The sequence below is a fragment of the Athene noctua genome, chromosome 6 (genome assembly GCF_965140245.1).
Source record: "Athene noctua chromosome 6, bAthNoc1.hap1.1, whole genome shotgun sequence".
Lineage (NCBI taxonomy): Eukaryota > Metazoa > Chordata > Aves > Strigiformes > Strigidae > Athene > Athene noctua.
The window spans coordinates 20,095,473-20,122,936 of NC_134042.1; the positions used below are offsets into that span (position 1 = coordinate 20,095,473).

The window sequence follows — 27,464 nt, forward strand, 5'->3', positions numbered from 1 at the left end:
TGAAGATGATCACTGTATAATTTCAACTTTTCTTCTAAAACCACATTTGTTGATGTTTTAAGAGGTTAGAGAATGAGAGGTCAAAAGGGAAGAACAATGACAAAGTCAACTTTTTTTTGAGGATATATTTCTGATTTTTTTTACTACATCACGCATTTTTTTCAGGAGAGAAGGCAGACTGAGAAAACAGTTATGTAATACAGGCCCTATGTTTTATTTTCTGTCATTGTCGTGTATTTGTCTAATACTTGTACAGTCCTACTTGGTTTTGAATCCAGTGATTAATGAGATTCTTTAAAGCAAGCGTGATTTCATGGCAGTTCTTAATTTTGTGTGTAGATACATATGAAACCTGCTATTCTGTGAGTCTTAATGCTGAACAAAGAACAGATTACTTTGAGATGCTTTATAATACTTGAATACCTTTAAAATGTCTCGTGTCAATTTTTCAACGTTGTTGGTATAATTGAGCCTATAAAAACTGTCAGTATTATTTCTATATCATTGGTTGCAGACTTTTGAGTAAATATAAAGAACAGAAAAAAAGAGAGTCAGTTCTCTGTCTCACCTTATTCTTTTTCAGTTGTGTTTTGATGCTTTTTTCACTGTTTCCCCGAGGTTTAGCCTGTTCTGAGGCTAAACAGTGGGTTTTTTTTCTCTGAGGAGGTCTGTTTTCATGTGTTGCAAAACTGAATAGTACTTCATATGCTGGATTACCGTATTCCTTTTAGGCAGATATCTAACCAATCTGAATTAATCTTTTATGATATATTTTATTTGTTCTTGGAAGTTCAGAAAGGCCAGCAAGTAATTGCTGGATTACCATATTCCTCTTGGGCAGGAATCTGCACTAGCATTGAGCTAAGTCTTTCCAGGTGTATGTACATGTTCTTGAAGTTCACAGAAGTCAGCAAGCAATTGTACATGAAACAGAAGATTATTTGTCATTAATATATGATGTTAGTGTGTTGTGGGATTGTTCTTCCTCCCCCCAACCCCCCCACCCAACTGGCTACATTTTTGTATTGTGCGTTATTCTGATAAATTTAAAAACAAAAATCAACACACAATTTTTTTTGTTTATTTTTAGGTAGTGGGTCCACCTGGTACTGGAAAAACTGATGTAGCAGTCCAGATAATATCCAATCTTTATCATAATTTCCCAGAACAACGAACTCTTATAGTTACCCACTCTAATCAGGTAAAGTATCAGATACTGAAATTTTCCTGTAATTAAAACCAAGAACAACAGCAGGTATTGAGATCAGTAGATATGGAATTACAGTTGTCTGAACGATGAAAACTTGAGTTGGTTTGTGTGCAGTGTTGCCAGTTTCATAATGTAAAATTAAATTTTTGAATTTCGAGTTTGTAGTTCTGAGCTATTTATCAGAAGTTTTCAATATCTTTAACTGGTTGGAGGTAGAAATTAGGAAGTATTTTTAAAAACTGTCTGCGCAGTTCTTACAGTTGCATATTCAGTGCATGCATGCCAGATTTTACTAGTTATCTTTCTTGAATACTGGTTGCTCTATGCTTCATGCTTCTAAGTGAAGGCCTCTTCAGCTGAGAATGCTTGCTTTCCATTCATAAGAGATGGAGTTTAGCTGCTGATTCTCAAGCATATATGAAATAAGAATAATAATGATAAAAGTCTTAAGGATTCTTACTTTAAATCTGCATCTGGTTTGGAAACCAGGCTCATCTGTTTCCTGGTCTCCCTAATTAGCCTATCCTATCTCAGGTATGAGTTATTTTAACTGAACATACCACTTCAAAAACATTTCATCTTTTTCTGTCAAAGCAAGGTCAGACGTTTATGCTGTTGATCAAAAAATGGTGGATGGGGCTTCATTTTGGTGAGGAGTTGCAACCTGGAATAATATAGGCCGTCTACAATGGGTTGAGGGAGAATAATAGGTAATAAAGTTGAGAGCAACTTTTCTCTGGAGAGAAAATGAAGGGAATAATTTGAGGCAGGTAGGAGACTCTTCTTACCGGTCAATACATACATGAAACATAAACTTGGAATTGTACTTCAGGAAGTAAACTGTATCTCAGCAGGGTTCATTCCCTGTGCCTCGACGCTGTACTTTAACATGTTTGCATGACTTCCAGCTGACTTGAAGTACTTGCTTGCTTGTGTTTGTTCTTAATTTCATAACGTGATGGTCCAGTGCTTACAAACTTACTCCTTTGAGTAAATCCACTGGATTGGGCAGTTGATACTAAGCTGTTAGAGAATTGAAGAGTTCAAGGCAGTGGATGTAGTACACCTTGAAGTTCAGTTCAGCAAAATTTATTTCTCCATGTGGAATAGAGTCACAGCACCTGCCGGTCAGTACCACTCTTCTAATGTACAGTAAAAGTTAAATGGTTTGAAGTCATCTGACAAAATCAGTGTTTGCAAAGTGTGCTTTTTGAGACAGTTTTATAAAATGGTAGCTTTATCAACTAAATTAACAAGGTGATGGAATAAAATTTTTAAATTGTTTTAAAATTGTAAAATCAAATTTAATTGTTCTATAAAGCATGCAAATACAAGAGGCTTAGTAGGCTGATTTCCCTGTTATCAAGATTAAGAGCTCTAGTTTCTGCATTAACTTTGTGTTTGCTTTGGCTTCCATTTATACCACAATAGGCATAATTTCTTAGTTGTTTTACCAGTAATTCATTAGTTTTTCCTACAAGAGCCGCTGAACTTCTAAAAACTACCTTTTCTTCTGTTCTTGTCAATCTTTAGGCCTTGAACCAGCTGTTTGAAAAAATCATGGCTCTAGACATTGATGAGCGCCACCTCCTGCGTCTGGGTCATGGAGAAGAGGAATTAGAGACAGAGAAAGATTTCAGCAGGTGAGAAAGGAGGTGCTAATGATAAACTCACTTGCATAGACATTGTAGCAAGATGTACGTGTTGAAACGATTCTACTGCCCTTGTAAATGAGCAAAGAGAGACAAAATGAGCAAAAACTTAACAACTTTTACCTTTCTCGTATTACTGAATCCCAGTAACTCAGAGCACACTTCAGTACAGGGTTAAGTAATTTTGATTCTTATTCAGTAGAGAAACTGTGTTCTCTTGAGAATCCAAAGGCAGAATCAAGCGGTTGCTTGTTCAGCAATTCAACAGCTTGAATAGAATTAGTTCATTTTATTGTGGGCCCATATACACTTTATAGAATAGATCTGTTTTGTGAGAGAATGTTGAATAATAAGAGTAGGTTTTTGCAGTTACAAATTTTTTACGCAAATATGATATGACTTCTACTAGTATGGTGAATATTGCATCAATAAATGTAAACATGAGATTAAAACTTTCTGCTTTTAATTCTTCAGAATATTGCTTAACTACAAAGTTGCTTATTTCACTGGTAACTAATACATTTTGAAGAATACGTATGAGGAAAGTTGTCAACTCTGTATCAGTACAAAGACTTAAGAACCTGTTCTTGTAAATATTTGTACGTTTGTTACATGTGAGTCCAGCTGACATCAGTAGGATTACACACAGTCATAAATGTAAGTGGGGAGTGTAAGGTTTGTGGGCTGGAAATAACTGAACTGTCCAGTACTGGATGATTATTATAGCAATACTAAGACTTCAAAAGCTGTAATGAAATTTATATATATAGTCACTAGAAGCTACCCATATATGTGTGGTTTAGTTTCATTTAGCAAAATAAATACATTATGATTTTTTTTTAATTTTAATGCCTTGACATCGTCAAACAATTCCAGAATTTAATAGCCAAAATTTCTTAGTGAAATGATGCCATGGCAGATATTTATTTAATAATGTCCATGGTTTGGTATATTCCTTGAACAGTAGTGCTCATCATTAAAAGGAGTTTTCTTTGAGACACACTGCATCGACTATTTAATTCTTTTTCAAGGTGACTCCAGACCTATGTGATGTTACTGCAAATCCTATGTGTTTTGGCAGTTTGAGAAGGAGGGGTAAGGATTGAGGGATATTGTGGTGGTTTGACCTTGCCTAAATGCCAGGTACCCACCAAGTTGCTCTGTCACTTCCCCCTCTTTCCCCCTTTTTTCTCTCAACAGGGTAAAAAGGGGGGGAAAAAATAAGATCGGAAAAAAACTAACCCTTGTGGGTAAAACAAAAGCAGTTTTAATATAAGCAAAACAAAGGTCTGCATGCGGAAGTGAAAAGAAAGAAGAGATTTATTCTCTACTTCCCATGAAGAGGCGATGTGGGGCCTTCTCAGGAGCAGGGCTCCCATACACGCAGTGGCTGCCTCGGAGGACCAAGGGTGACCCCATCCCCTTCCTCCTTTCTCCCAGCTTTGTACTGAGCAGACGTCATATGGTCTGGAATATCCCTTTGGGCAGTTGGGGTCAGCTGTCCTGGCTGTGTCCCCTCCCAAGATCTTGCCCACCCCGTCCCACTGCGGGGGGAAATGTCAGAAGGAGCCTTGGTGCTGTGTAAGCGCTGCTCAGCAGCAGCCACAGCACCAGGGTGCTGCCAACACCCTGCCAGCTCCCAGCATAAACCACAGCACCGTGAGGGCTGCTACAGGGGAAACCAATTCCAGCTCAGCCAGACCCAGTACAGATATATTTGAAGTTGGTCTGCACTATGGTTAAGAAGTTTATTTCCTATATACCTTTTTGTTTGTTTTTAGGTTGCTTCTGAGTTTGCGGTCTTTCTGTGTCAGGCTGCTTAAGGCTGCTGTCACAATACTGCTTAAGGAATTACTACTGCTTGCAAGCTTAGTGTTCATTTTTTGCTCCCTCTGTAGGCACAGCAAAGCAGGGCAGGGGATATAAGAACATAAGGTGGAGAGGAGGAGCTGATTAAACTGGTGCTGTCACTTAAACACAAAGGGAATCACAGCTAAAAGAACTTGTAGCAATGAAAGAATACATAAAAGAGGACATATGACTTGAATTGTGAGAAATAAGAGGACACTGGAAGTGTGAGGAAAGAAAAACACAGCTGGTTGCAGTCACTTGTAATTATAATGGATTAGTGTTGCTGAAGAAAAATCTAGTTAGTATTCCAAGGATCTTAACTGTCATAGTTCCTGGGGAACTTGTTTTTTCCAGTTGTGAACAATATCATATTCAGTTGTGTCTTAGTAAATTCAAATCTTCATCTTTAACTACTCTTACCCTTTTAAATAAGACAGTGGAACCCATTGTGATTACCAGGGGTTGTGTAATTTTTTTTTCTGTGCAGAAAACATGTTTTATGAATAGTAAGTTTAATAAGAACTTGAAAGTTAGCCTTTATTCATATTTGAGCTTTTAACTATGTATGCATTTTTAAAAGAAAGTGTCCTGTTTCTCTTGTTTCTTTAATTCCACTCTTTTATACCACTTCTTAATCTGTTTTCTATTTTATAAAATATGATTCATTGATTTTTGTTCTTCTTGTACTGCTTCTGGAAGGGTGGGAGGGCATGGAATAAGGAAATTGATTTATAAAGAAAAAAAATTGGGCTTGAATAGTGTAAGAGGAGGCAGAATGGAAGGAATAGGTTACAAACTAATCATAAAAGCTCTAAGTTATTCAGCAGGCAGCTATAAGACGTCCTACGTGTGGACACAGACCTCTCTGTCATGGTGGGCTAAATATTATTGCAAGGTATTTTGTATATTGCCAGAGGAAGTCAGCCTCATTGTATGAGACTTTGGGTGTAGGTTCCATTTATGGTGGTCCATAGACTTGTTACACAAACACAAGCAAGTGATACGTGTGGTGTACCATAGTTCCTAAACACTATATGGGAAGAATGCTTTTCTACTTCACAGGTGCATCATGAGAATGTTTTACTAGCACTTAAGAAGGAAGCTTTTGTTGAAGTAATAGGATAAAAGGAGCTTTTTCTACAGTAATGGCTCTCACGTGACTGTAAATTTTTAGGGTTCGACTGACAAATAGTCAGTACGAAGAAACTTTACTTTGGAACTGTGTAATAGTTGTGGGAATTTTTTGGGGGCAGGGTTGTTTTTATTTGTGATCTCTCATTGTGATACTTAGATACAACAATTTTGAGTTAAAACAGTGAGATACAAATTATGTTAAATATGATCCATTTTTTAGGTATGGAAGAGTTAATTATGTGCTGGCTCGAAGACTTGAACTTCTACGAGAAGTTGGGCGATTGCAAGAGAGTCTTGGAGTCCCAGGAGATGTTTCTTACACTTGTGAAACAGCTGGCCACTTTTTCTTATACCAAGTAAGGATTGAAATACCTCTGCAGAGACTGTATGATCTCAGTATGTTATGAAAGACTTTGTAAAAATTGGAGTGAATATTTCAGAATTGAGTCTAAAAAAACCCACATTTTCTTTGGTGGTTCAAAATACAACAGCTAAAGCTATAATTGCAACATTACTTACTTGTATTGCTATTGTTTTAAATCCTGCCTGATGACTCATCAATTGAAAGGCTAGCATTGCTGCTCTCTGACTGCTGTCAGAGTTTCTAACCTTAAGTTTTTCCTTCAGATAGGAGAATCTGTGGGCTATTTTCCATTTTGGACAAGCATTAGAGTGCTACTTGATGGTCCTGCTAGAAAGCTTTTATGGTGTTAAATGCCAGTGTGAAATCAGATGCACGGTATACAAAACAGTGTTTTTCGGTGTATTGTGTATCCCTCATTGATCTTCCTGTCTTTATCTCAACCCATAACTTTTCTATCTTATTTTCTTCCCCTGTCCTGTTGAGGAGTGGGGGGAGTGAGAGATGCTGGGTGTGACTCTGGCAGTTGGCCAAGGTCAACCCACCACGGCTTTCAAAATGTCATCGTGATAACAGTGCCAGATGCTAATTTCAACATACATTGCTTTTGTGGTTTGTTTTTTTTTTTTTTTTTTTAATACTATGTGTGCAAGACTACACCTTGCAATTGGATTTTATGATATAAAAGCATGTCAGTATGACACTTTCATTTGTCATAGGTAATGTCTCGTTGGGAGGAGTATATCAGCAAAGTGAAAGTTAAAGGTGGAAAATTGCCAGATGTTACGGATGTCTCCAGTTTCTTTCCTTTTCACCAGTATTTTGCAAATGCTCCTCAACCAATTTTCAAAGGCAAATCCTATGAAGAAGATATGGAAATTGCTGAAGGGTGTTTTAGACATGTTAAGAAAATATTCACTCAGCTTGAGGTAAGACATCTAACTATTAAAGGTAAGTGGTTCTGGCTAATACTGTAAAAAACTTTACACAATTTCAAAATTCTCCTTTGCCTTACATCCTAAAACAAGTATATACCTCTAGGCAGCTTCATTAGCTTGCAAGGTGTTCAGGTGAGAATTTCCACCTTTGAATAATATAGGCATGTTTCATAATAGGGACAGGGGTCTAATCTGTTATATTCTGATTTTAGGAAGCAGACATTCTGTGTGTTCCATTTTCACTGATTAGGTTACTAAGGTTAGTGTGCCTATCACTGCTCCTCTGATCCTCGCAGGGTCTTTGTATTTACAGATAATTGCCTTTAATCAGATAACCTAGAAGTAACTTAAACAGGTTATCTTCTTTTTTTCCTAGAATTCCTTGAGAAGCTTTTAAAAGTTAGGGTAAAAGTGATTTGTGTATCATTTGGTTACATTAACTATATTGGTCTCTCTGATACTGAATCTGATATGATGGTATAATGCAGTAAAGGAGGAAACAAGAAGATACAGTAAACAAAATTTTGGGGGATTCTGTGAGGGTTCTTCAGAATTGATTAATTGTCTGCAAATTTATATATGCACACAGGTTACAGAATTATTTGATGTGTTTTTAAAAGATTGGTTTTTGACATACCGTTATTTCTGGGTTTAGCATAAAAAATTATTCAGATGTGATTGTTAACAGTAGATATTTTCACAACTTGCTTGCCTGAATGTATTAAGGAGGTAGCCAGATAGCTTGAGTGAATACATCTTACAAGCAATAATTTTTTGTATTCTGACTTTCAAGATTTTCTTTTCTCCTCTGTAGGAATTCAGAGCATTTGAACTTCTCCGCAGTGGCCTGGATAGATCCAAATACCTTTTGGTGAAAGAAGCAAAAATCATTGCCATGACTTGTACTCATGCTGCTCTGAAACGGCATGACCTGGTTGAATTAGGTTTCAAAGTAATGATTATACTAGTGTTACTACACTAATTGCTTTTTGGGTTTGGTTTTTCCCCCCATTGTATAAACCTTTTATCTGTCCTAAATCTAGGCAGCTAGGTTATTTTGAGTTGTAATTTTTTACTAGTATGTTTCAATTTGTACTTTTACTGAAGAAGGATTTAACTTCTGTAAGTAAAAGATGATATTGCTTTTAAGTTATTGTATATACAATAATGCATAATAGTGCGTGTCTGTTAAAAAAAAGTTAGTTTTGCCATATTGGATGATGAACAGCAGTGATATGATTGAGTAATAAAGGCAGAATTGGGAAGAAAAAACCTATAGCCTTTGTAACTTTGTTTACCTAAAAAATTAGCAATTTGAGAAAAAAGAGCTATGATGGAATGCTGTTTTCATTCTGCAGTGTTAACCATAGGTATTAATTTATAGTACAGTTTTATCTGAAACAAATGAAAACAAAAGCCCACCACTAATAATTCGTTCAGTATTATTTTCTCCAGTAATGCACTGCATTGGATCACAGAAGTGCTCTGTTTCTGCTTCAGTGCAAAGATACCAAATTAGTTTTCTCACTGCAGAAAGCTTTTTCTCTTGCAGATGGGTTATGGCATATGGGAAGTATGTTACGTAGTTTAGTCATGGATTCTTTCTAGATGTAAGCACTGATGGGTACAGATAGATCTGCCATTGATGTAGTAGGATTTCACCCCCTGACGTTGCTTTTTGGTAATACTGAAATTTTGCCTTTATGGTAAAATCCCACTGTAACTGTTTAACCCATCAAAAAATTAATGAGTTATTGATGCTTTCTTTTGGTAGGCTGAATAACAACATTAATTTGTATTATTTGGTTGATGGACATCTCTTTATGTTTTCTTTCTCAGTATGACAACATCTTAATGGAAGAGTCTGCTCAGATTCTGGAAATAGAAACCTTTATACCTCTCCTGTTACAGGTTAGATCTGAATTATAAAATGTTGCAAAAAATGATAGATGAAAGTCTGTTCTTGAACAATATAGAATATTAAAAGGAAAACACCTTGTGCAGAAAGTAACCTAGAACTGATAACTGCCATTTGACTGGACACTAAGAACTTTTACGCTGTTCTACATTAGTTGTTTATCCTTGTTTTTTAATATTATGGAGTAAGCTGATAGGTTCTAAATATGTTGCTTTTATTGAGTAAATAGCAGGATTAGCAGGCTTTCATTTTGAAAATAAAAAAGCGAAGATATGTATATGAACTAGGTCCTGGCTTTGTTACTTTTATTCTTTTCATTTAATAGATACTATTGCTAATTTTAAAAATGGTTAAAATTATTACTATTTATTAAATAACAGGTTTGTTTCCCGAGAATGTAAGGCTTACATAATTGCTCTGTGATGTCTGCTTGTGGTATTTGGTCAGCTTCAATCAAGATTAACGAGAGAGAGAGAGAGAGAGAGATACCTAGCACCTACAACTTTGAGGAAAATGAGCTTAGTAGAGAGGGGACATTCTAGCTGATGTTACAACTCCACAGAAGGAAGAGAAATGGTTACTGGTTCTGCTTCTACTTTTGCCCAATAATTATGCACCTTTTGTCCAGCTAACTGGTAAATGTTGAGCCTGGAATCAGCTACAGCTTGTATTGTGTTTGGCAGACCAACAACTGGTAGATAAAGGAATGGAGATATGACACCACTGAGTGGAAGTCTTGCAGCTGGAAAGGTACTGCTAACACAAGGAAGGAAAGAAGGAAACTGAAGCTAATATGGCACAAGGGATATTTATGTCACAGTCTAAAGCCTGGTAGCAATCGCTCTGTAATGTAAGAGGTGGTTGTAATAGAGGGCCAGCAACCTCTAAAGTTGAGTATCTTTCCTTAAAAACATTTCCTCTGATCATTCTAAACAAAACACATTGGCTCAGACTATAATCCCAGATTATCATGAGATAAAATTTCACCTCTGGAATCCAGTGCAGTATGGGCTCCCTCAGGAACTCTGTGCAAACTCTTCAGCTGCAAATCAGAAACTGATGTGTAGGAAGTCAGTAAAACTGAAGGCAGTCTGTACTGTTGATTTGGTTCTTACTCTGGTGGCTTTCTGAAAAATATACAGTCTGTATTTGTTCATATTCTAAAATTAAGTTATCTTTCAAAAGTTTTGCCTGGAGCAGATACTTTCATTGAAAAGCAATAATTTTAAGTCTTCTAGATAACCACATCCAAGCTTTTGGATTTTCATTCTGAGAGAAAATGAAAAAGGCGTGATAGAAACTCCATGAAATATTTGATGTAATTGCAGCTCATAATTTTTCACTTTGCCCTTTAACAATGGAGAGTATAATACAATTGCAGGAAAGTAACTCAGTATGGGCCTAGTGCACAAAAGAATGTGCATGTCCAAGTTAACCATATTGCTGTTAAAGCCCTGTTCTTAGCTGCTGTTTAGCTCTGTATGTTTTTAAGTTTTAATGATATTATTGTAGGTCTTTAACACCTTCTTGATGTGTTAAAGACCACTGAGTTTTGATGGTTCTGAGCAGGTAGGCAGCTAATTCACTCTCTAAACCCCAAACAGGAGCACATATTTCTCCATTGTGTTTGGAGAGCGAATCTCTACTGGATGAGGCTTCTCACAAATCATAACACAACGTTGTGCCGCAGTGCAGTGTAATGAATAAAACCTGCATGGCTTTAACCATGGTTTGATTATAAAATTGTATTTAGTGAAATAAACATCTTATTTCTGAATGTTTGAATGAGCAGTGAATAACAAAGACGCATCAAGCTGGTGAGGGGAAGTAAATGTATATGAGCCATGCAGAAGCTGAAGAGTTTTGTGTAATTAAAGAAGACCATTTCACCACAAAGAAATATTCTAGGGGATATTCCATGACCTTATTCACCACAGCCATCCAAATAGTCCTAGAAAATTGAGGGGGTTTTGTAACAAAACCTAAAGAACTAGGCTGACAAAGTAGTACTTGACTTATTGCACTTGGAATTCAGGGTAAGAAATTTTTAAAAACTCTTCATTCGAGGGCTTTTTGTCCAAGGCTGAAATTGCTGATAAGAGCAGAATGATTATATGGAATGCTTGGTCTTCTTCAAAGCAAAAACCTTTTGGGAGGGTAAAAAAAATTAAATCTTTTTCCATGCCACTGAAAATAATTTCCATCCTCTTACTTTCTTACTTAAGGCATCTTCAGGCTTGATGAGCTGGACAGTCCAGAGTTCAGTTTGCATTCCTTGCTCTCTGATCAAAGAGGGCTTCAGAGTTCTTCCACTTCAAGTGGCAAGGAAAGGAACTTTAGACTCTGTTTTGAATAGTGCTCCTATGAGGAAAGGGAAATATCACAGGAGTATGTAAGAAAAGAGGGTCTGAATTGTAAAACTGGCAGGTGCAAATCTTCAGGATTCTAATTGCTAGGTAATGTTACCTACACATCTGGTCCTTTTTTGTCCCTATGTTACAGTGTTCTTTCATGAGCTCTGTCAGTGTGTAACATAGGTACACAAAGGATGATGAGGAACTGGGAAGAGATATACAAAAGATATGGAAGAGCATTCAGTCCAGAAGGCAGGGTGAGGATTAGTTAGAAGCACATCCTGGTAATGGAAGAGGTCATGTGCTAATTCCAGAGGTAAACAGGTGAAGCACATGAACTACGAAGCACTTGAAAGGCAGGGTCAGTTTGTGTCAGACATGTGAGCACTAGAACTGTTTCAGAGGCTTCAGGCAGTTCATATTCACTGTCTTCAAAAAATAAATTTCTGTTCTAGAGTAATGCTACTGCATAGAAATTTTTTTCACTACGGTAACTTCTATAATTGTGGTTCTTCCTTTTTTCCTCTGATAATATGTTACTTTTGGCCTTTACAACAATGTAATACGATATTTATCCTGATGTTTCTCTACTCATTTTAATAGTTAAATTTACCTGTTGCTTTATAAGAAACAAGACTTACTTTAAATTACTACTCCCTTTTTCTGGTAGTAGATTGGAAAGAAGCTAACAGTCTTTAAAATTACTGCAGTTCAGTGTAGCTTAAGAACAAATTTTGACATTTAGGGCTTGTACCAAGACAGCCAATTTGACTGTCGATCACAGAATCATAGAATGGTTTGGGTTGGAAGGGAGCTTAAAAATCATCTAGTTCCAACTCCCCCTGCCCTGGGCAGGGACACCTTCCCCTAGCCCAGGTTGCTCACAGCCCCGTCCAGCCTGGCCTTGAGCACTGCCAGGGAGGGGGCAGCCACAGCTGCTCTGGGAAACCTGTGCCTGTGCCTCACCACCCTCATGTTAAAGATTTCTTCCTTATGTCTAGTCTAAATCTATCTTCTTGCAGTTTAAAACCATGACCTCATGTCCTATCCCTACACTCCCCAATCAAGTGTCCCTCCCCATCTTTCCTGTAGCCCCCTTTAAGTACTGGAAGGCCGCTATAAGGTCTCCCTGGAGCCTTCTCTTTTCCAGGCTGAACACCCCCAACTCTCTCAGCCTGTCCCCACAGGGGAGGTGCTCCAGCCCCTGATCATCTTCATGGCCTCCTCTGGACCTGCTCGAGTAGGTCCATGTCCTTATGTTGCAAGCCACAGAGCTGGACACAGCACTGCAAGTGGGGTCTTACCAGAGCAGAGTAGAGGGGTAGAATCACCTCCCTCGACCTGCCTGCCAGCTACTTCTTTTGATGCAGCACAGGATACAATTGCCTTTTTAACGTGTTGTAATTGAGTGCCTTGATTATATTGTAATAGTTACAGTTGTGTAATTGTTTAATTCTAGAACCCCCAAGATGGATTTAGTCGTTTGAAGCGCTGGATTATGATTGGTGACCATCATCAGTTGCCACCAGTTATTAAGAACATGGCTTTTCAAAAATACTCCAACATGGAGCAGTCTCTTTTTACACGGTTTGTTCGTGTTGGAGTGCCCACTGTTGATTTGGATGCACAAGGAAGAGCAAGAGCAAGGTGAGACAGAGAAAATGACATGTCTAGCCTGTAAGAAAATACCAGGTTAAAACATGTAAAAGTGCACATATAGTTTTGGAAACTGCATTTTTATTGTTAAGACAGGAGTTTGCAAAACTGTAGTTTAGTTGTTCCATTTGTTTCAGCTTAGACTAAGAAGACAGATTTTGTTTTGCTGAAATGCAATCAGGTTTACTTTTTTTATATAGTAGTACTTCACTATTGTATGAGTAATTTAATGAAAATGATATTTAAAGGAATTTTAATAGTCTTAAGTGTTAGGGTTTTTTTTACCTGTGAAGATTTCTGCTAGATTTCTTTGCAAAATTTGTACCCTACAATGTAAAGCTGATCAAGTGGACAGGTTTAAGGCTAAGTGTGCTGGATTGAAGTGAAATCTAGTTTCTCTGAGTACCAAACAGAATCAAAACTTAAAAACTAATTTTGTTGGATAGCTTGTTGAAATGCTGTGGTTTCAACCCCAAGCCCCAAATTAAGGTTGACAAATGGGTGATTCCCACAGCCCTTCACAAAGGGGGGGTGAGTTTACCTTTGGGCTTCCCTCCAGGGTGGGGCCGGCCTTGCAGACAGAGCCATTGGGTAAAGGAGCCCCAGGTGTCTGCATTCAGTAAACAAAGGTCAGGTGTGCCACTGAGGGATAAAAGCTGGGACCACTTGCAGGCAGGGGCAGTGTCTGTGTGTGAGGTGGATGCCCTGTGCAGAGTTTCCTGTTGGGGAAGGACCTCCTGCCTCCCTGGGACTGGGCTCCAGTCAGGTCTGGCTTTGTAAGTGTGGGCTGTGTAGAGATTGGGTATGTGGCTTCCTTGGTCTTATGTGTTTGGCTTGTTGACTGGGTTGTCTCCTGTCCCTTCTATGGGAAACTGCATTTCACCACTTATTCCACCCATTGTTGGTGGTGCGGTGTCGTTGTTGGGGTCAGTGGGATTGATGTCTCTTATGTATAATCTGACTGACTTGTTTGTACCCCTAGTGCTCACCCATGTACTGACCCTTTTGTATCAAATACAACTTGGTTATTGGTTCATCTTTATGCTGGCTGTGTCCTTTATGCTAGGCCTGATAATTGGCAAAACACTTGTACAAGTATGTTTATTTACATATGTAGAGGCTATCCAGCAATTTATTTTTTTTTTTTCATTAAAAACCTACAGAAGCATTAATCTTGAAAGCAGGGGGTTGTGTGCATCTGAACTATTTTGAATGAGTTCAAGAATCTGCTTTAACTATTTGGGGTTTGTCTTTGTGTGTTTTTGAACAGTTTATGTAACCTCTACAACTGGCGTTACAAGAACCTTGGGAACCTGCCTCACGTGCAGCTTCTGCCAGAGTTCAGAACAGCCAATGCTGGGTTTTTGTATGACTTCCAGCTTATAAATGTAGAAGACTTCAATGGTGTGGGAGAGTCTGAACCCAATCCTTATTTCTATCAGGTAAGAGAAATATTACATGTATACTTTATTTAATCTGGATATGGGTTATTAAATCTGTAGTGAAGACAGACTCTCAAAATATAGTAAACTGATGTTTAATTCATGTTTTCAGATAATTCAGTCATGTGTATGCATCTTTTTTTTTTCTCCTTTTAATGAGTTTTGAGTGTTGAAAATGATAACATACTGTGTTGTGCTTTTTGCTCAGAGTGAATAACTTAGCTTGATGTCTGTGTTTTCTCAGTGTTCTGGGAGGGATGAGATTTGGTGTATAATTCATTATGAAACATTGTTTTGGCCTATAGCAAATTAAAGTCCACTGTAGTTCAGTGGTTAGTGAAGGAAGCAATGGTGAGTCATAATCCACTTTACCTCACTTCTAGATTGAGGGGAGACTTTGTTTTTCAAGCTGTTGTACACTGCAGTGTACAAGTAGTAAAAAGTTGCCCTGTAGAACAGGAACAGCTGAAATTAGTGCCTTAAAATGGGATTCTGATAATTGAGAATTTGAGCACTGCCTTAGACCACTTCTGGGCCAAAGACTAAGAACAGTCATGCAAGGACACAACACCTTTACCATTACAACAATTTGGGTTTTTTTCATGATCTTGAGGATTCAGAGATGTTAGCAAAATATCATGGTAGCATTGCATGGCTTTTCATGAGATAATAGATTGATGCCATGTATTATTTCTCTTTGGGCATTTCTTTCCAGTCTTAAAGGGGATTAAAATTTGTAGAATAGCTTTACTCCCGCAGGTGTTTGATATGTCAGGCAACTGCATTTTCCAAGTAATGCAGAGTACACTTAAGAAAAAGTAATTGAGGCTGGTATGTCCAGCCTAGTCAAACATATGCCAAGATTCCCCGTATAAGATTCCCCATATAATTAGAACAGGAATAAATGTCAGCAATTAAGAACAGTTTTTTAACCTGAAAGATAACTTTTGTTGACAGAAAATAGATTTAAAGAGGCTATGAATAACCAGTCTGGAAATAGGACAAAACTTCCTAGAGCCAGAAGAGTGATGCTTTGAGACAGACATTTATAGTAAGTAATAGCACAGAAAAAAACTTACGAAATACAAAATAACAGCTGGTCATTTGAAATAAATAGGTATGGCCTGCAGTAGAAGTAACTGGATTTGATAATCCAGGTTATCAGTCTGTCTCCTGATTAATAGCTGAAAGGAGTTTAGTTATTCTAGTTCAACCTGTTATTACTTTCACCTTACCAGACAGTGAGTCATTGTAACAGTTTTGTGTGCCTGTTTGGAACCATGTTGCGTTGGTGCTAAGTGTTTTTTAAACCCTTGTATTTCAATAAAGGTATCTGTATATTATCAGCTTCTAATACTTATTAACAAATAATAATTCCACGGTTTTATGTAACAGGTGGGGTTTTGGCATGTGATGTTTAAGAAGGAAAAGGTGAAATTGGTTGTATTCTGTAACAATACAGATAAGGTGGCAATTCCTTTGGGCAGACAGCTATAAACATATAAATGCATTTACGTACAAATGTGTAAATATTTAACAGTCCATAGATATAATCCAAATGTTTTAACATTTAAGTATTACTGTATTTAAGGATATTAAATATTTAGAATTTAATCTTGTTGAAATAAAACTGGGAGCCTCTGAGTAAATTTTGGCAAGTGTCAATCAATTACAATAATATTGATGTAGATATTTTCAGCAGTTCTCTGAGGAGGAATCAGAATGAAGTTATTAAACCTACTTGTCATTCTTTTATTCTTTCAAAATGGCTTTTATTAAATGAGCAAAGAAACTTGTCTGAATTCATGTCACAGGTGTTATTCTTTTCAATCTTATAAGTTGGATAACCCCTTTTTTACACTTCTTTTTCCCTCTCTTTTTTTAAACTTAAGAATCTCGGTGAAGCAGAGTATGTTGTGGCACTCTTCATGTATATGTGCCTGCTTGGTTACCCTGCAGACAAGATAAGTATCCTGACAACATACAATGGACAGAAACACCTGATCCGTGATGTCATTAATCAGCGGTGTGGGAATAATCCACTGATTGGACGACCAAACAAGGTGACTTCAAAAATCTATCAGTCACTGGAGTGCTTCTGGTTTGTTTCTAAATGGTCAGATTCTATAACAGACTAATAGATTCACAGCTTTCTGCGCAAGTGTTCTCTGGTTAACTACACATTTACTAACCTACATTCTATGGAATTTTATAGAATAGTGCCCTTGTTTCTGCCTGTTTGTAATTTGACATACAAGCAAACTGAAGTCGGTGAAGTTGGAAGGGCTACAGGCTACATGGGACAGAATAACTCTTCTTTGTCATTTATTTTGTCGGAAAAAGAACAAAAGAAAACAAAAACCCCCACGCTTTTAGGAAGATCCACCCAGAAATTATTTGATAAAACATATGATGGCAAATCTGATGAAACAAGTAAAAACTATAGTTATAAAAGTTGGGTGCTGATTCTTCAGGTTAAAACTCTGTATTATAAAACTGATGTCTTTAACAGTCTTTTGGTATTAGCACCCCATTGTTAGCTGTCTAAATTGAATAAAAATGTAAAAGAAATGGTATACAGTCAGTCATGATCTCCTCCCAGCATCTTCTAAAAAGAACAGGGTGATGATTTTTGATTTAGAGGCCAACTAAAACAGAGTTAAAGCATCTTCTTTTCTCTTCTTATTTACTGCAATTAGTCCAAAGTTAATGTCAAAATTCTGGTGTCATGTTTTAATTGAAATGGCAAAGACTAATCTATGGAGTTTTTCTTCTTGAATTTTGATTCCCTAGGTAACAACTGTGGACAGATTTCAAGGTCAACAAAATGATTATATTCTCCTTTCACTAGTGCGTACCAAAGCTGTAGGCCACCTTAGGTAGGTAAGACGATACTCTTGTAGTGTCATTAAACTACATGTTTTCTGTATCAGAAAGGTGTTTATAGTACATTATACAAAACTGTTTGATAATTTGAGTGTCTAGTAGAAAGTTTAATGCTATGTATTGAATGAAGTTCAGACATACTTGCTTTTATAACTGTCTGGTACCATCTTCAGTTTATAGCAGTCAGTTTATAGCAATGGCTCTTACACTATAATTAGTTTAGATTACTGCAGATAGGCTGAACTTGGTTTCACCCTAGTAGAATGATAGGAATGTAATACTTGTTGAACAAATGCAGGCTTAAATTTTCTCATAGATACTTTCCTGTATCAAGTGTTTGATCACTGTATAAATTTTATTGTGATGTGTAGCTTAAGATGTTTGTGGTGGAGGAAGACTTGTCTAAGCAGCAGTAGTTATGAGTAGTAGTAAGCAGTAGTTATCAAACTCATGCTTACTCATTCAGGGATACAAAAATGTTATAGTGATTCATTCTCAATGTAAATCTTTATCTATGAAGTCTAGGAAAATAGTAAGGGGTGATTTTTCATATCATCAAAGTGAATGCTCTTTTATATAATGGTTCTAGGATTTGGTAGTTACTGAAACAGTATGTAGGAAAAAAACTAAAGACAAAATAGTATTTTAGCAGGTTAATTTTCTTTATTTAAGACTTGAGTGTACTTCTAGTTATTTTTATTGCAACTATGTCATCATCAGGGAGTAAGAACATGATTGACTTTGTTTGTTCTCTGAAGGGATGTCCGACGGTTGGTCGTTGCCATGTCAAGAGCCAGGCTCGGGCTTTATATTTTTGCAAGGGTGTCACTTTTTCAGAACTGTTTTGAGCTAACTCCAGCTTTCAGCCAACTCACAGCTCGACCACTTCACCTTCATATCGTTCCCACAGAATGTTTTCCAACAGCAAGACAGGTAGGAACAACTGTTCTGAATTTTGCGATCTGTAATGGGGGGGTGTGTTTGACCACTTTTTTTGAATTGTCTATAAGAGGTTCGAGGATCTGCTCTGCTAAACCAGTGCCTATTGGATAATAATGTCCCTAGAATTAACTTTTAGCACGATACACACTACCTGGTTTTAATTGATTTTTTGAACTTATTTATGAGTATAACTTTGTTGTGCCTGCTTTTTCCTAAGTTCTGCTTCTGTTAAGTGATTCAATATTTTTACTTTGTGATAAATAGGTTTTTAGTGTGTTAGCTATTTTTGGTCTTGTTATAAAATAAAATAATACTGTTTCTAAAAAAGCCACACAAAGCTAATTGCTTCTCATTAAAAAAGGTAAAATTACATTTGACTGAGTAATTCAGGATAACCAGTTAACTTTAAAAAAAAAAAAAAAATTTGGTCCAGAGTCACAAAAGAGTTTTATTGCTGAGCTAGGTTCATAAGTACGAAAATATAACTTGTAATATTGCACTTGATCTTTAGGGGAAGGTTTGTATTAAGCATTTAAGCACAGGACACAGAGTAGGATGCTAAATGAAGAAACAGAGGAGCATACCTGCTTAGCTTCTGGTAGCTGTGAGAAGGGGTGCCTACATGAACCCAAAAACCTGTTGCAGATCTTTCTCTGGTCTTAAGCGCATTTGACATGTTTGTGAGGCAGCCCTGCAGCTGAAACTTTCAGATCTACTGTGCAACAAAGAATGCAGTGTGCATGGTCAGCATGTGTGGGCAAGAAGATGGACTGTGGTGCACAACTAGGCTAAGTCCTAATCCAGTTGTAAACTATTTCTGCTTTTAATATGTTAAATGACTCGAGCCCAAAATGTACTTTATGGAATAAACATCAGAACCCAGCCTGTCCCCTTGAAATTTCTTCGTTGGGCTGCAGTACCATTAGTCCAGTTCCCCAAAGTGTAAGACCTACACTTCCTATCTTTGCAAAGAATTCAGCTATTTTTTTCTTTAAAAAGCATTATTTCTTGGGATTTATGATTTCTAATATAATAACCTTTGAATAATGTTTGTTTTGCTTTGCTTGCTGAATGTCTACTTTTTTCCCCTTCCTTAGAATGGAGAAAGACCATCTCACCAAATACATGTTATTAAGAACATGCCTCAAATGGCTAACTTTGTGTACAATATGTACATGCACATGATACAGAGTACACGCCATTATCAACAGGTAAGGACCCTCTAACTTTTGGAAGGTGGGCATTTAAAATAAAATTGATTTTTAGTAAGTGGCAAGAGATGCTGTTGAAGTTTGAGGCTGTTCCTGTTATGTTTAAAATTCAAGAAGGTTTTATGACTGGGGGTGAGAATAATGAGGTCTTTAAAATCTTGCAGTAGCAAGAGCTGTATCTTTTAGTAATTTAAGCCTCCAAAACCAGCAATAGTTGATGCTGAGTGCTAAACATGACTCCATCTGTGCCCAAGAATTCTTCATTAATACTAAAGAACTAGCCTGTCCAGTATTTACTTGAAGTAAACTTGTGTGTTATGTTTCAGGTAAGTGCAGCTAGTGCTATTACAACATGACTGCATGATGCAATAATGTTTTGTAGTAAGAGTTTTTCATGACAAGCGTGCAGTGTATAGGAAGACCAGGTCATGTCTTGGAATGTTTTTAACCATGTTAGCTCACTGTGTTATCCGGGCTAGTTAGTAGCTGTAGCATTTTTATTCTGGAGCAATTTTTTTTCTGCACTACTTCACCAAGCAAAATAGTATGGGTTTGGAAGCAGTTGTAGATGCCTTCTTATTTCTGTACCTAATTTTGTCAGTGTTTAGTCCCTGAAGCAAATTCAGAACCCAACAGAAACACCTTGTCTTATGTATGTGAGCAGAGCTTTAAGGTAGTTTAAATAGTCTGCTGAGCAGAAAGCTGCCTTTACTCAGCGTACTTGGATCTGTAGAAGCTTAGAGGTCGTTGGTAGTAAACAGAAAGGGAGAGGTCTTAAATGCTACCCCTCAACTGCATCAGCTTCCACTTAATGTCTGGGGTGTATCATGATTATATTACCTATAATTTACTCTTTTATGGTACTCTGAAGTTCCATTATTGGTTTTTGCTCCTCTGAAGGATTTCCAAAAGTGGAAAAAAATTGATGTAAAAGAACACTACTCAGTCTGTATTGGCTGGTTGTGGGAAGAGAGTGTGAGCATGGCTCTGTATCCTTGAACCTAGTCCAAGGTACTTGTGTGTGAGATCTAGGTTCTGTTCTTTAATGCAAGGATGTTTCTTTATCACCTCCTGTTTCTTCCTTCTTCCACTGACTATTTCATCTAATATGGAACAGTGTAATCAGTAGAAATCAGAACCCAGAACTTCTTTAACTGAATGTCAGACGTTCAGATAAAAAATTTCTTTTTCTCTGCAGTTCTCATCCAGTGAATCTTAGAGATTTTTATTTCCTTCTGGGAGGCATAGCTTCAGCCAAGTCCAAAGCATTTTGCTACCTAGAAAAAGTCTTTGCCAGGTGGACAGGATATTTTCTCACTACTTTGGGGAACTGCTCTAATTATCTGTCTGCTATAAAGAAAAGGGATAGAGAAAGAGGAGCAACACTACTAAAATCTCTTCTTGTAACTATTTTTTCTGAAGTAGTGAAAGCTCACACTCTTTTGTTAGAAATTCAGTCCTATGAACATATGATGAGACTTGATTTGGAGCCAGTTCATCTAATATAGTTGGAGATCTCTCAACCATGCAGATCGTATGTGATGAAGACTCAGTGGACTGTGCAAATGAATAGCCCTGTCAAAACAGAAGTGTATACATGTCCTGAAAAGCAGATGGTAACATCTAAATTTTACCAAAAGATGGGTTTGCTTGACACCTTAATCAAATATGGACCAAATCCTTCTGCTAATACCAGTTATTCTTTTTAGCATCCTAATCTTATCCATTGGTAGCTAAAATAAGTTAAAAAACTGCTGTTTTCCTACTGTGGTAATGAATCATATTGTCCTTGCAGGAGAAGTCAAAAAGTGAACTACAGAAAAACCTCACCAGGCATTAAATTTATTTTACCCTATTTAGTACAAAATAATATTTTTTATTTTCTTTTACACTCGTCTTAACATTAGTAGTCTCAAAGGACAACATGCAAAACTAAACTAAATCATGGAAGAAGTCTGAGTTTGTCTTATGCATCAATAATATATATTTATATTTATAATCAAAGGATTTCTGGTTTTGAAATACTTTTTCAGTGAACAGATGGATTGTAGAGACCGATACAATAACTTCAAAGTCTATAAAAACCACTTTTCATACCTCTGGTAGTCATAATTGCTTCATAGATTTGCCTATGCTTGTCAGAAATTTGTAATATTAGTGTCATCTAGCTGAAGTTGAGACTTCACCATAACAAAATACTTCATTTATCATGTGAAGCAAAGTTGCCTTTAAGCAAAAAAACCCTAAACAATCATCCATGTGAGGTTTTATGAAGTTTTCATTTCACTGAAATGCTTCACGATATTCCAAGGGAATATCCATTATGGCATTAAATTATGTCATTAAATAATGTCAGGCTGAAAGAAGTATGAGTATTTCTGTATAGCCTGGAACTTGGGTTCTACATTTATAGCTGTGGTGAAACTTGTATAAGTACAGATAATGTTTACATAGCATTTTATAAGATGTTTCAAGAGGAAATTACTGGAATGAATTGTTAAAGACAGGCCTCTTAAAGGCCTCAAAAAGCAAGTTAAATGTATCCAGGAGTTTGAAATGGTAATAAATGAGATTACAGTAGTAATGTGCTTGTTGTTCCAAGTAGGGATTTTCCATAGCCCATTACTTGTCTGGCTGTTTGGGATAAAGAAAAGTGTTTGATATCCTTAGATTGGAAATACGGAGTTTTTAACACTCTCTTTTCAGGCAAAAAAATGTGTCTAATAAAAAACCATTGCATGAGCCAAGATTATTCTTAGGTTTTTTTAATAGGTGTTAAGTGCCTACAAATGATTAGGGCTTCTCAATTTTAAGTCTTTGTTGTTAACTTGTTATCTAATGCAAAATCCTAAATATAAGGTGAACGGTTCAAGCTCAAATAGGAAGAGATGCCCCAAATAGATGTATTTGTTGTAAAACCTGAAAATCCTGTATGTTTTAATCATCTAGCGTTTACTGCCCCCACCTGCCATGATTGAAGAACCAGAAACTACTCAAACAGAAGAGACTGAAGCAGAAGATGACGTGCAAGGCATGCAGGAAGATGCCAAAGAAGAAGAAAATAAGGTAGGGGAAGAAATGGTGAAGGAAGGAGAATTGAAAGTGGCTGAAGTGGATGAACATCGAACAATGCCAGAACACCCTGGAAGAGACAGTGATAGTGGAGACAGCGAACCTGAGAATGAGACTGAAAAGTGATCGACGGGATGTTTGTCCTCTACATGTTTTGGAAAACGGACAGGGAACAAAAGCAGTTAGAAATATAATTATTATTTTTACACTGACTTTTTTAATGGTTGGATGTGTAATATTTCCTGTTTTGGTATATTTTTCACTAAATACTTTGTGGACAAGCAAGATGTTTGGCAAACATTTTACTGAGTTCTTGTTAGTAATGTAATTTGTTTAATGGCCTCAAATGAGACAATATCCTTTTCATACATTGTTCAGTAAAGATACTTTTTGTACCAGTTTTGAATATTTGACCTTTAATTCAGTCACTGAGTTATCCATTAAGCCTCACTGATTAAATATATTCAATATTGGTCAGACACTATAGTTTCCCTGATACTTTGCAATTCCTTACACATAGCTGTGCTTGTGTACACTGGGATGGTGTTTTAGGCATAGGATCAAGTTCAGTAAGATACTTAATTGTATGTCTGAGAACTGTGAATTACCATGCGACTCTGAAATGTTTAAAAGCTTTACTGAACTTGGACCTTAGCAGGTTCTCAGAATTTCATAAGGCCCATGTAGTTGTAGCAATTTCTCATTGTTGATTTGTGATGCTGGTTTTAATCGATCATTATTTATGGAAAAAGTAAGGACGCAGCTTTTCAACAGCCCTGATTTTTAAATTAGTGTTTTGAAATAATTTTTTTTTTATTTAAGAGGGCACAGTAATTCCTCAGGATAAAGCCACATGAGGAAGAAAAATGAAAGTAGTTCCCTGAATGTAGGATTTGTAAAACATACAATGCTGATATTAATGACATAATGGTTGAGTGTTTTTTCTAGGGTAACTTCCAAGTGTACATCTTTTATAGTGATCAGAGAAAGGTTTTGCCCTGATGCATTAAGAATACCTGCCAACTTAGCAAGTTATTCAATGGTTCAGTAAGATTTAGGAATTTCCAAGTAGATTTTCAGACAGAGCAATAGCCATAGGAACACCTTTTATTGCTGACAAAGGGAAAATGTTTGGTTTTCAAGTGTTGCAGTTGTGAAGCTGCCAGAATTACTTTCTCACTAAATTGACTAGAGAATAGTTAACTTACAAGCTCTTATTAATAGCATTGAAGTTCTTTATTTTTCTTAATATTTTTGTAGTATAATAAGGAAAAACCCGTATAAAGTTAAATGTCAGCCATGCTCTGAAACACATCTATTACATGCTTGTGCTTGCATGCGGAGATCTCATCTGCGCCTCCCCCTGAAATCATTCTCTCCCCAGCAGTTAAAGGGGAGTTTAGGAATAACAAGTCCCAATACTTGCTGTTGGTACACAGTGTTCTCTTTATGTTTTTCATTCACTGAAATGAAATGTTCTCAAACAAGAAAACTAATCATTTGGGCAGAATGTGTGTTCTTTCGTTGCTTGTTTTGATTGGAAGGGAGTGTACTGTTTGTTACCAAATTGTCTGCCTTGGGAGAACAAATACTGATGTTGAACGTTTAGGTGGTAAGTTTCATGCATTAACATTCACATGTTCATGCAGGGTCAAATAATACAGGGCCTTCAGGCCACAAGTGACTAGCTCAGCTGAGGGTTGTCATCTTTGCTTTCCAGACTATTTTCTATAAATACTTGAGTTTGACAATCATTTATTGTGCTTTAGTATTTTAAGATTTGGAAGAGGATTCTAGTGGCTGCTTCTTCTAAAATGGATAATTTAACTGACAGAGATTTAACCAGTAATCGGGGCAGAATGACTATTAGCAAGCACCCAAAGCTGAAGGGAGCTGCGAATACCTTTGAGTTGTGCGCAGTTTGCAGTGAGCTGTGACCACACCTGCCTGTGCGATGCTGTGTTCTGTGTGCAGGCTCTAGGTGTACGCGGTCACTTCTGCCTCAGCCCTTGGACAACAGCCAAGTATAGAGTTGTCCTAGACCTCAGTGTTGTCCTAAAGTGGTGAGTGGAATTGTAATGGAGGCTGTTTCCAGCTAAGGTGCAGGAAGAGGCAATGGAACTGCAAACAATTGCAAAAGCTTGAACAGCCTTAATACGTGGTTTTCTGAGGGACTAAGCTCTATAAGAGAGATGGAAGATTTTGTTGAGGTGTCTTGAGCTGAGCAAGTGGTTCGTTATCCTTGCTGCCACCTTCGATATGTTGAACTTCACTTTTTTTCAGGAACTAATAGGAGAGTACATTTTCAAAAGTCTGGGAAATTATGTTTTTCTTGTAGCAGTGGTTGGAAAGTTCTTGAAAGTTTGGAGTATCAGGTTAGGGATTTAGGGCTTTTTTCCCCAAAAGATTTTCAGTTCTGTTTTTCATTTTTGTTAAAGGATGAACTTTGTCTTTTTCAGTAAAATAGCTTTTATGTTCTGTTTACATTTTCTTACAAGAAAGAGTAGGTGGGAGAAGTGAAGAAGTCTAAAACTGTAGTTTTGATCTACATGGTTCATTTTTCGATGGCAATATTTACTTAGGATTTAGTACCCCCTTCTCATGTCCTTATCTTTATTTTAGAGAACAAGATCCAGTCGTTAAAACTAAATGTATTGAAATTTTTTTAAAAGACATACAAATTCAATTATTTTAAAGACAGAATCTGTAAGTGAACAAAACCAAAATAGCTTTTAAATTCTATTCAGACATTATTGGAAAGAATTATTATAGCACTGCATGAAAACATAGTGAACAAAATCGTTGTGAAGACAAGATCCTGTAAGAGTATAAACCAGAGGAAAAGAGATAAAATTACTTTATTGTTCTAAATCCATGTAATTTTTTAAAAAACCCAACCACCAACAAACAACTAAGGACTTTGAGTGAAACAAAGAACTATTAGTGTTCTTTCTTCATATTTATTTAGCCAGTGCTTCCGTGAATTGCTTGATTTTCCTCTGTTACACTGAGCCTGTAAAAAAGGCACAGCTTTCCACATTACTTAACATTTCCACAGACTAGTTTAGAAACAACTTAACCCTTGGATTCTAATATTGTGCTGATATATACTGTAATTCAATGTACTGTTCACTTGTGTAATAGCCAAAAAAACAAGGGCAAAGAGGAGTTTACTTAGGGTTCTGTCATCCATCCATAGCTGAGGTAGTACTATATAAATACAGGCTCCTTTCCATCTGTGACTCTAAAATAATGCAGGAAGTGCATGTTTAGGTATGGTCAAAGAAAATGCTTTAGTAACGCTCTCAGAGCATGTCTCGCTTTTGCCTTAGTCTGTAGGGGACTTTGAAAGGGCTTGGCAATGTGGCAAAGGCAGTGGATAAGTTAGTTCTAAAATGTCAGGACAGAGTTTGCCAAGTGGAAGAGAAGAGACAAGCTGGAGGTCTCCATAGGCAGTTTACAATAATAAGTATGTCCACACACTCCTAAAGATAAGGCCATTTCTTTTTCCTAGCTTACCTTGCATTTGCTTTAATAGTGGGCCAAATGCTGCTCTATGCATTTGATAAAGTAGGTTCTAATTTCCTTCAAAAAGGAAGAAAACATCTGACCCCATCTCTTCCCTCTTGGAATGGATCTTTACAGTTTCCTGGGACATGAAAGGATATGAATCCTGAAGAAAAGTATTCTCACGAGGAGTAGTAAGTTATGTTTTCCTGACAGAATGGCTTTGCTGGCAGGACAAGAGAGACCAGTTTTATTCTCTGAAATCACAGAATTCTTTTAAAAAAGAAGACCTAGAGGCAATGATGATCACACACTGGATAAATATGATGACATACAATTCTATTAAAACAAGTATTAGGTAACCCTTGAAATCTTGTAGAGCAAGCAGACAAAAGCGGACGTCCTCGCCAACAAATGAATCACAACCCACAGCAGTCAAGAAGCTGTGAATGCCATTAAGACATATGGCAGTGCAGTTTCCTTTGCCAAACATGGTAATCCTCCCAGTAGAAACAATAGAAAATGAATGTTTTGGGGGGAGTTTTGGAGGCTGTTTTTATGGCCCTTATGCTTTGCTATCTAGTTTCTCAAGTGTAGTTCTCTTGCAATCCATTTTTTCAGAGGATTAGTTGCTTAGGTACCTGTCAAAAAAGCCCAATAACTGTGTAATGTTTTTGTGCTATAGTACTAACAAACACAGTTTAGAAGAATGCTGTTTCCATTGCACATTGAAAAAGGACTTTCTTAAAAGACTTTCGGCTAAGCCTCCTCCATAATATTTTTCTAACTCTCGGGAGGTTTCTGTAAAAGCATGTACTCGAACTTCCAAAATTAAATTCCTCCTTACCAACACAGGCATCTACAAATGACTAGTGAAGAGAATGTAAGAAAAGAGAAACAGTACCTGCGGTACTACTCCCTCTCAGTTTGTAAACAGTAATAGTTCAGAAGACTAAATGCTACTACTGTAATGAGAAAGCGATCTTTTCCCACTCCTGTGGTAAATACCAGGGACAGATTATTTCTCTCGGTCTTGCTCTGGCAGGGCACTAATCAGCTTCATGTAGCCCATATCAGGGATAGTGTAATGTGTTGCTAGTAAGAAAAATAGTACATTTCATTTAGCTTCTGTTATTGTTTTCACTCACCTTGAAAAAAAGAGCAAGGACAAGAACCTTTGAATTAAGTAATAGCATTACTTCAGCGTAGTGCAGAGATGCCTGTTGCTGTACTGTTGTATCTGGAAAACAAGATGAAAATAAAAGCTGAAGAAGAGCTATAGGTAAGAAATTTTTCAGAGTTCAGGCACTATCTGCTTGAGAAATGCTAT

The 27,464-nt window shown here is 36.9% G+C and overlaps 1 protein-coding gene across 2 annotated transcripts in view; it reads left to right on the forward strand.

Annotated features, from left to right (window-relative positions):
• The window catches only part of AQR (aquarius intron-binding spliceosomal factor), a 56,182-nt gene extending 33,157 nt beyond the window's left edge, over positions 1 to 23,025 (forward strand). For both annotated transcript variants that reach the window (XM_074909813.1, XM_074909814.1), the window contains exons 23-35: positions 1,091 to 1,201; positions 2,744 to 2,853; positions 6,068 to 6,203; positions 6,928 to 7,137; positions 7,961 to 8,098; positions 8,986 to 9,057; positions 12,878 to 13,065; positions 14,345 to 14,516; positions 16,409 to 16,579; positions 17,310 to 17,395; positions 18,161 to 18,335; positions 19,442 to 19,555; positions 22,505 to 23,025. In XM_074909813.1, the coding sequence (XP_074765914.1) occupies positions 1,091 to 1,201; positions 2,744 to 2,853; positions 6,068 to 6,203; positions 6,928 to 7,137; positions 7,961 to 8,098; positions 8,986 to 9,057; positions 12,878 to 13,065; positions 14,345 to 14,516; positions 16,409 to 16,579; positions 17,310 to 17,395; positions 18,161 to 18,335; positions 19,442 to 19,555; positions 22,505 to 22,753 (1,932 nt within the window). In that variant the 3' untranslated portion in view covers positions 22,754 to 23,025. The remainder of the gene's footprint in view (positions 1 to 1,090; positions 1,202 to 2,743; positions 2,854 to 6,067; positions 6,204 to 6,927; positions 7,138 to 7,960; positions 8,099 to 8,985; positions 9,058 to 12,877; positions 13,066 to 14,344; positions 14,517 to 16,408; positions 16,580 to 17,309; positions 17,396 to 18,160; positions 18,336 to 19,441; positions 19,556 to 22,504) is intronic.
• Positions 23,026 to 27,464: the final 4,439 nt, after the last annotated feature.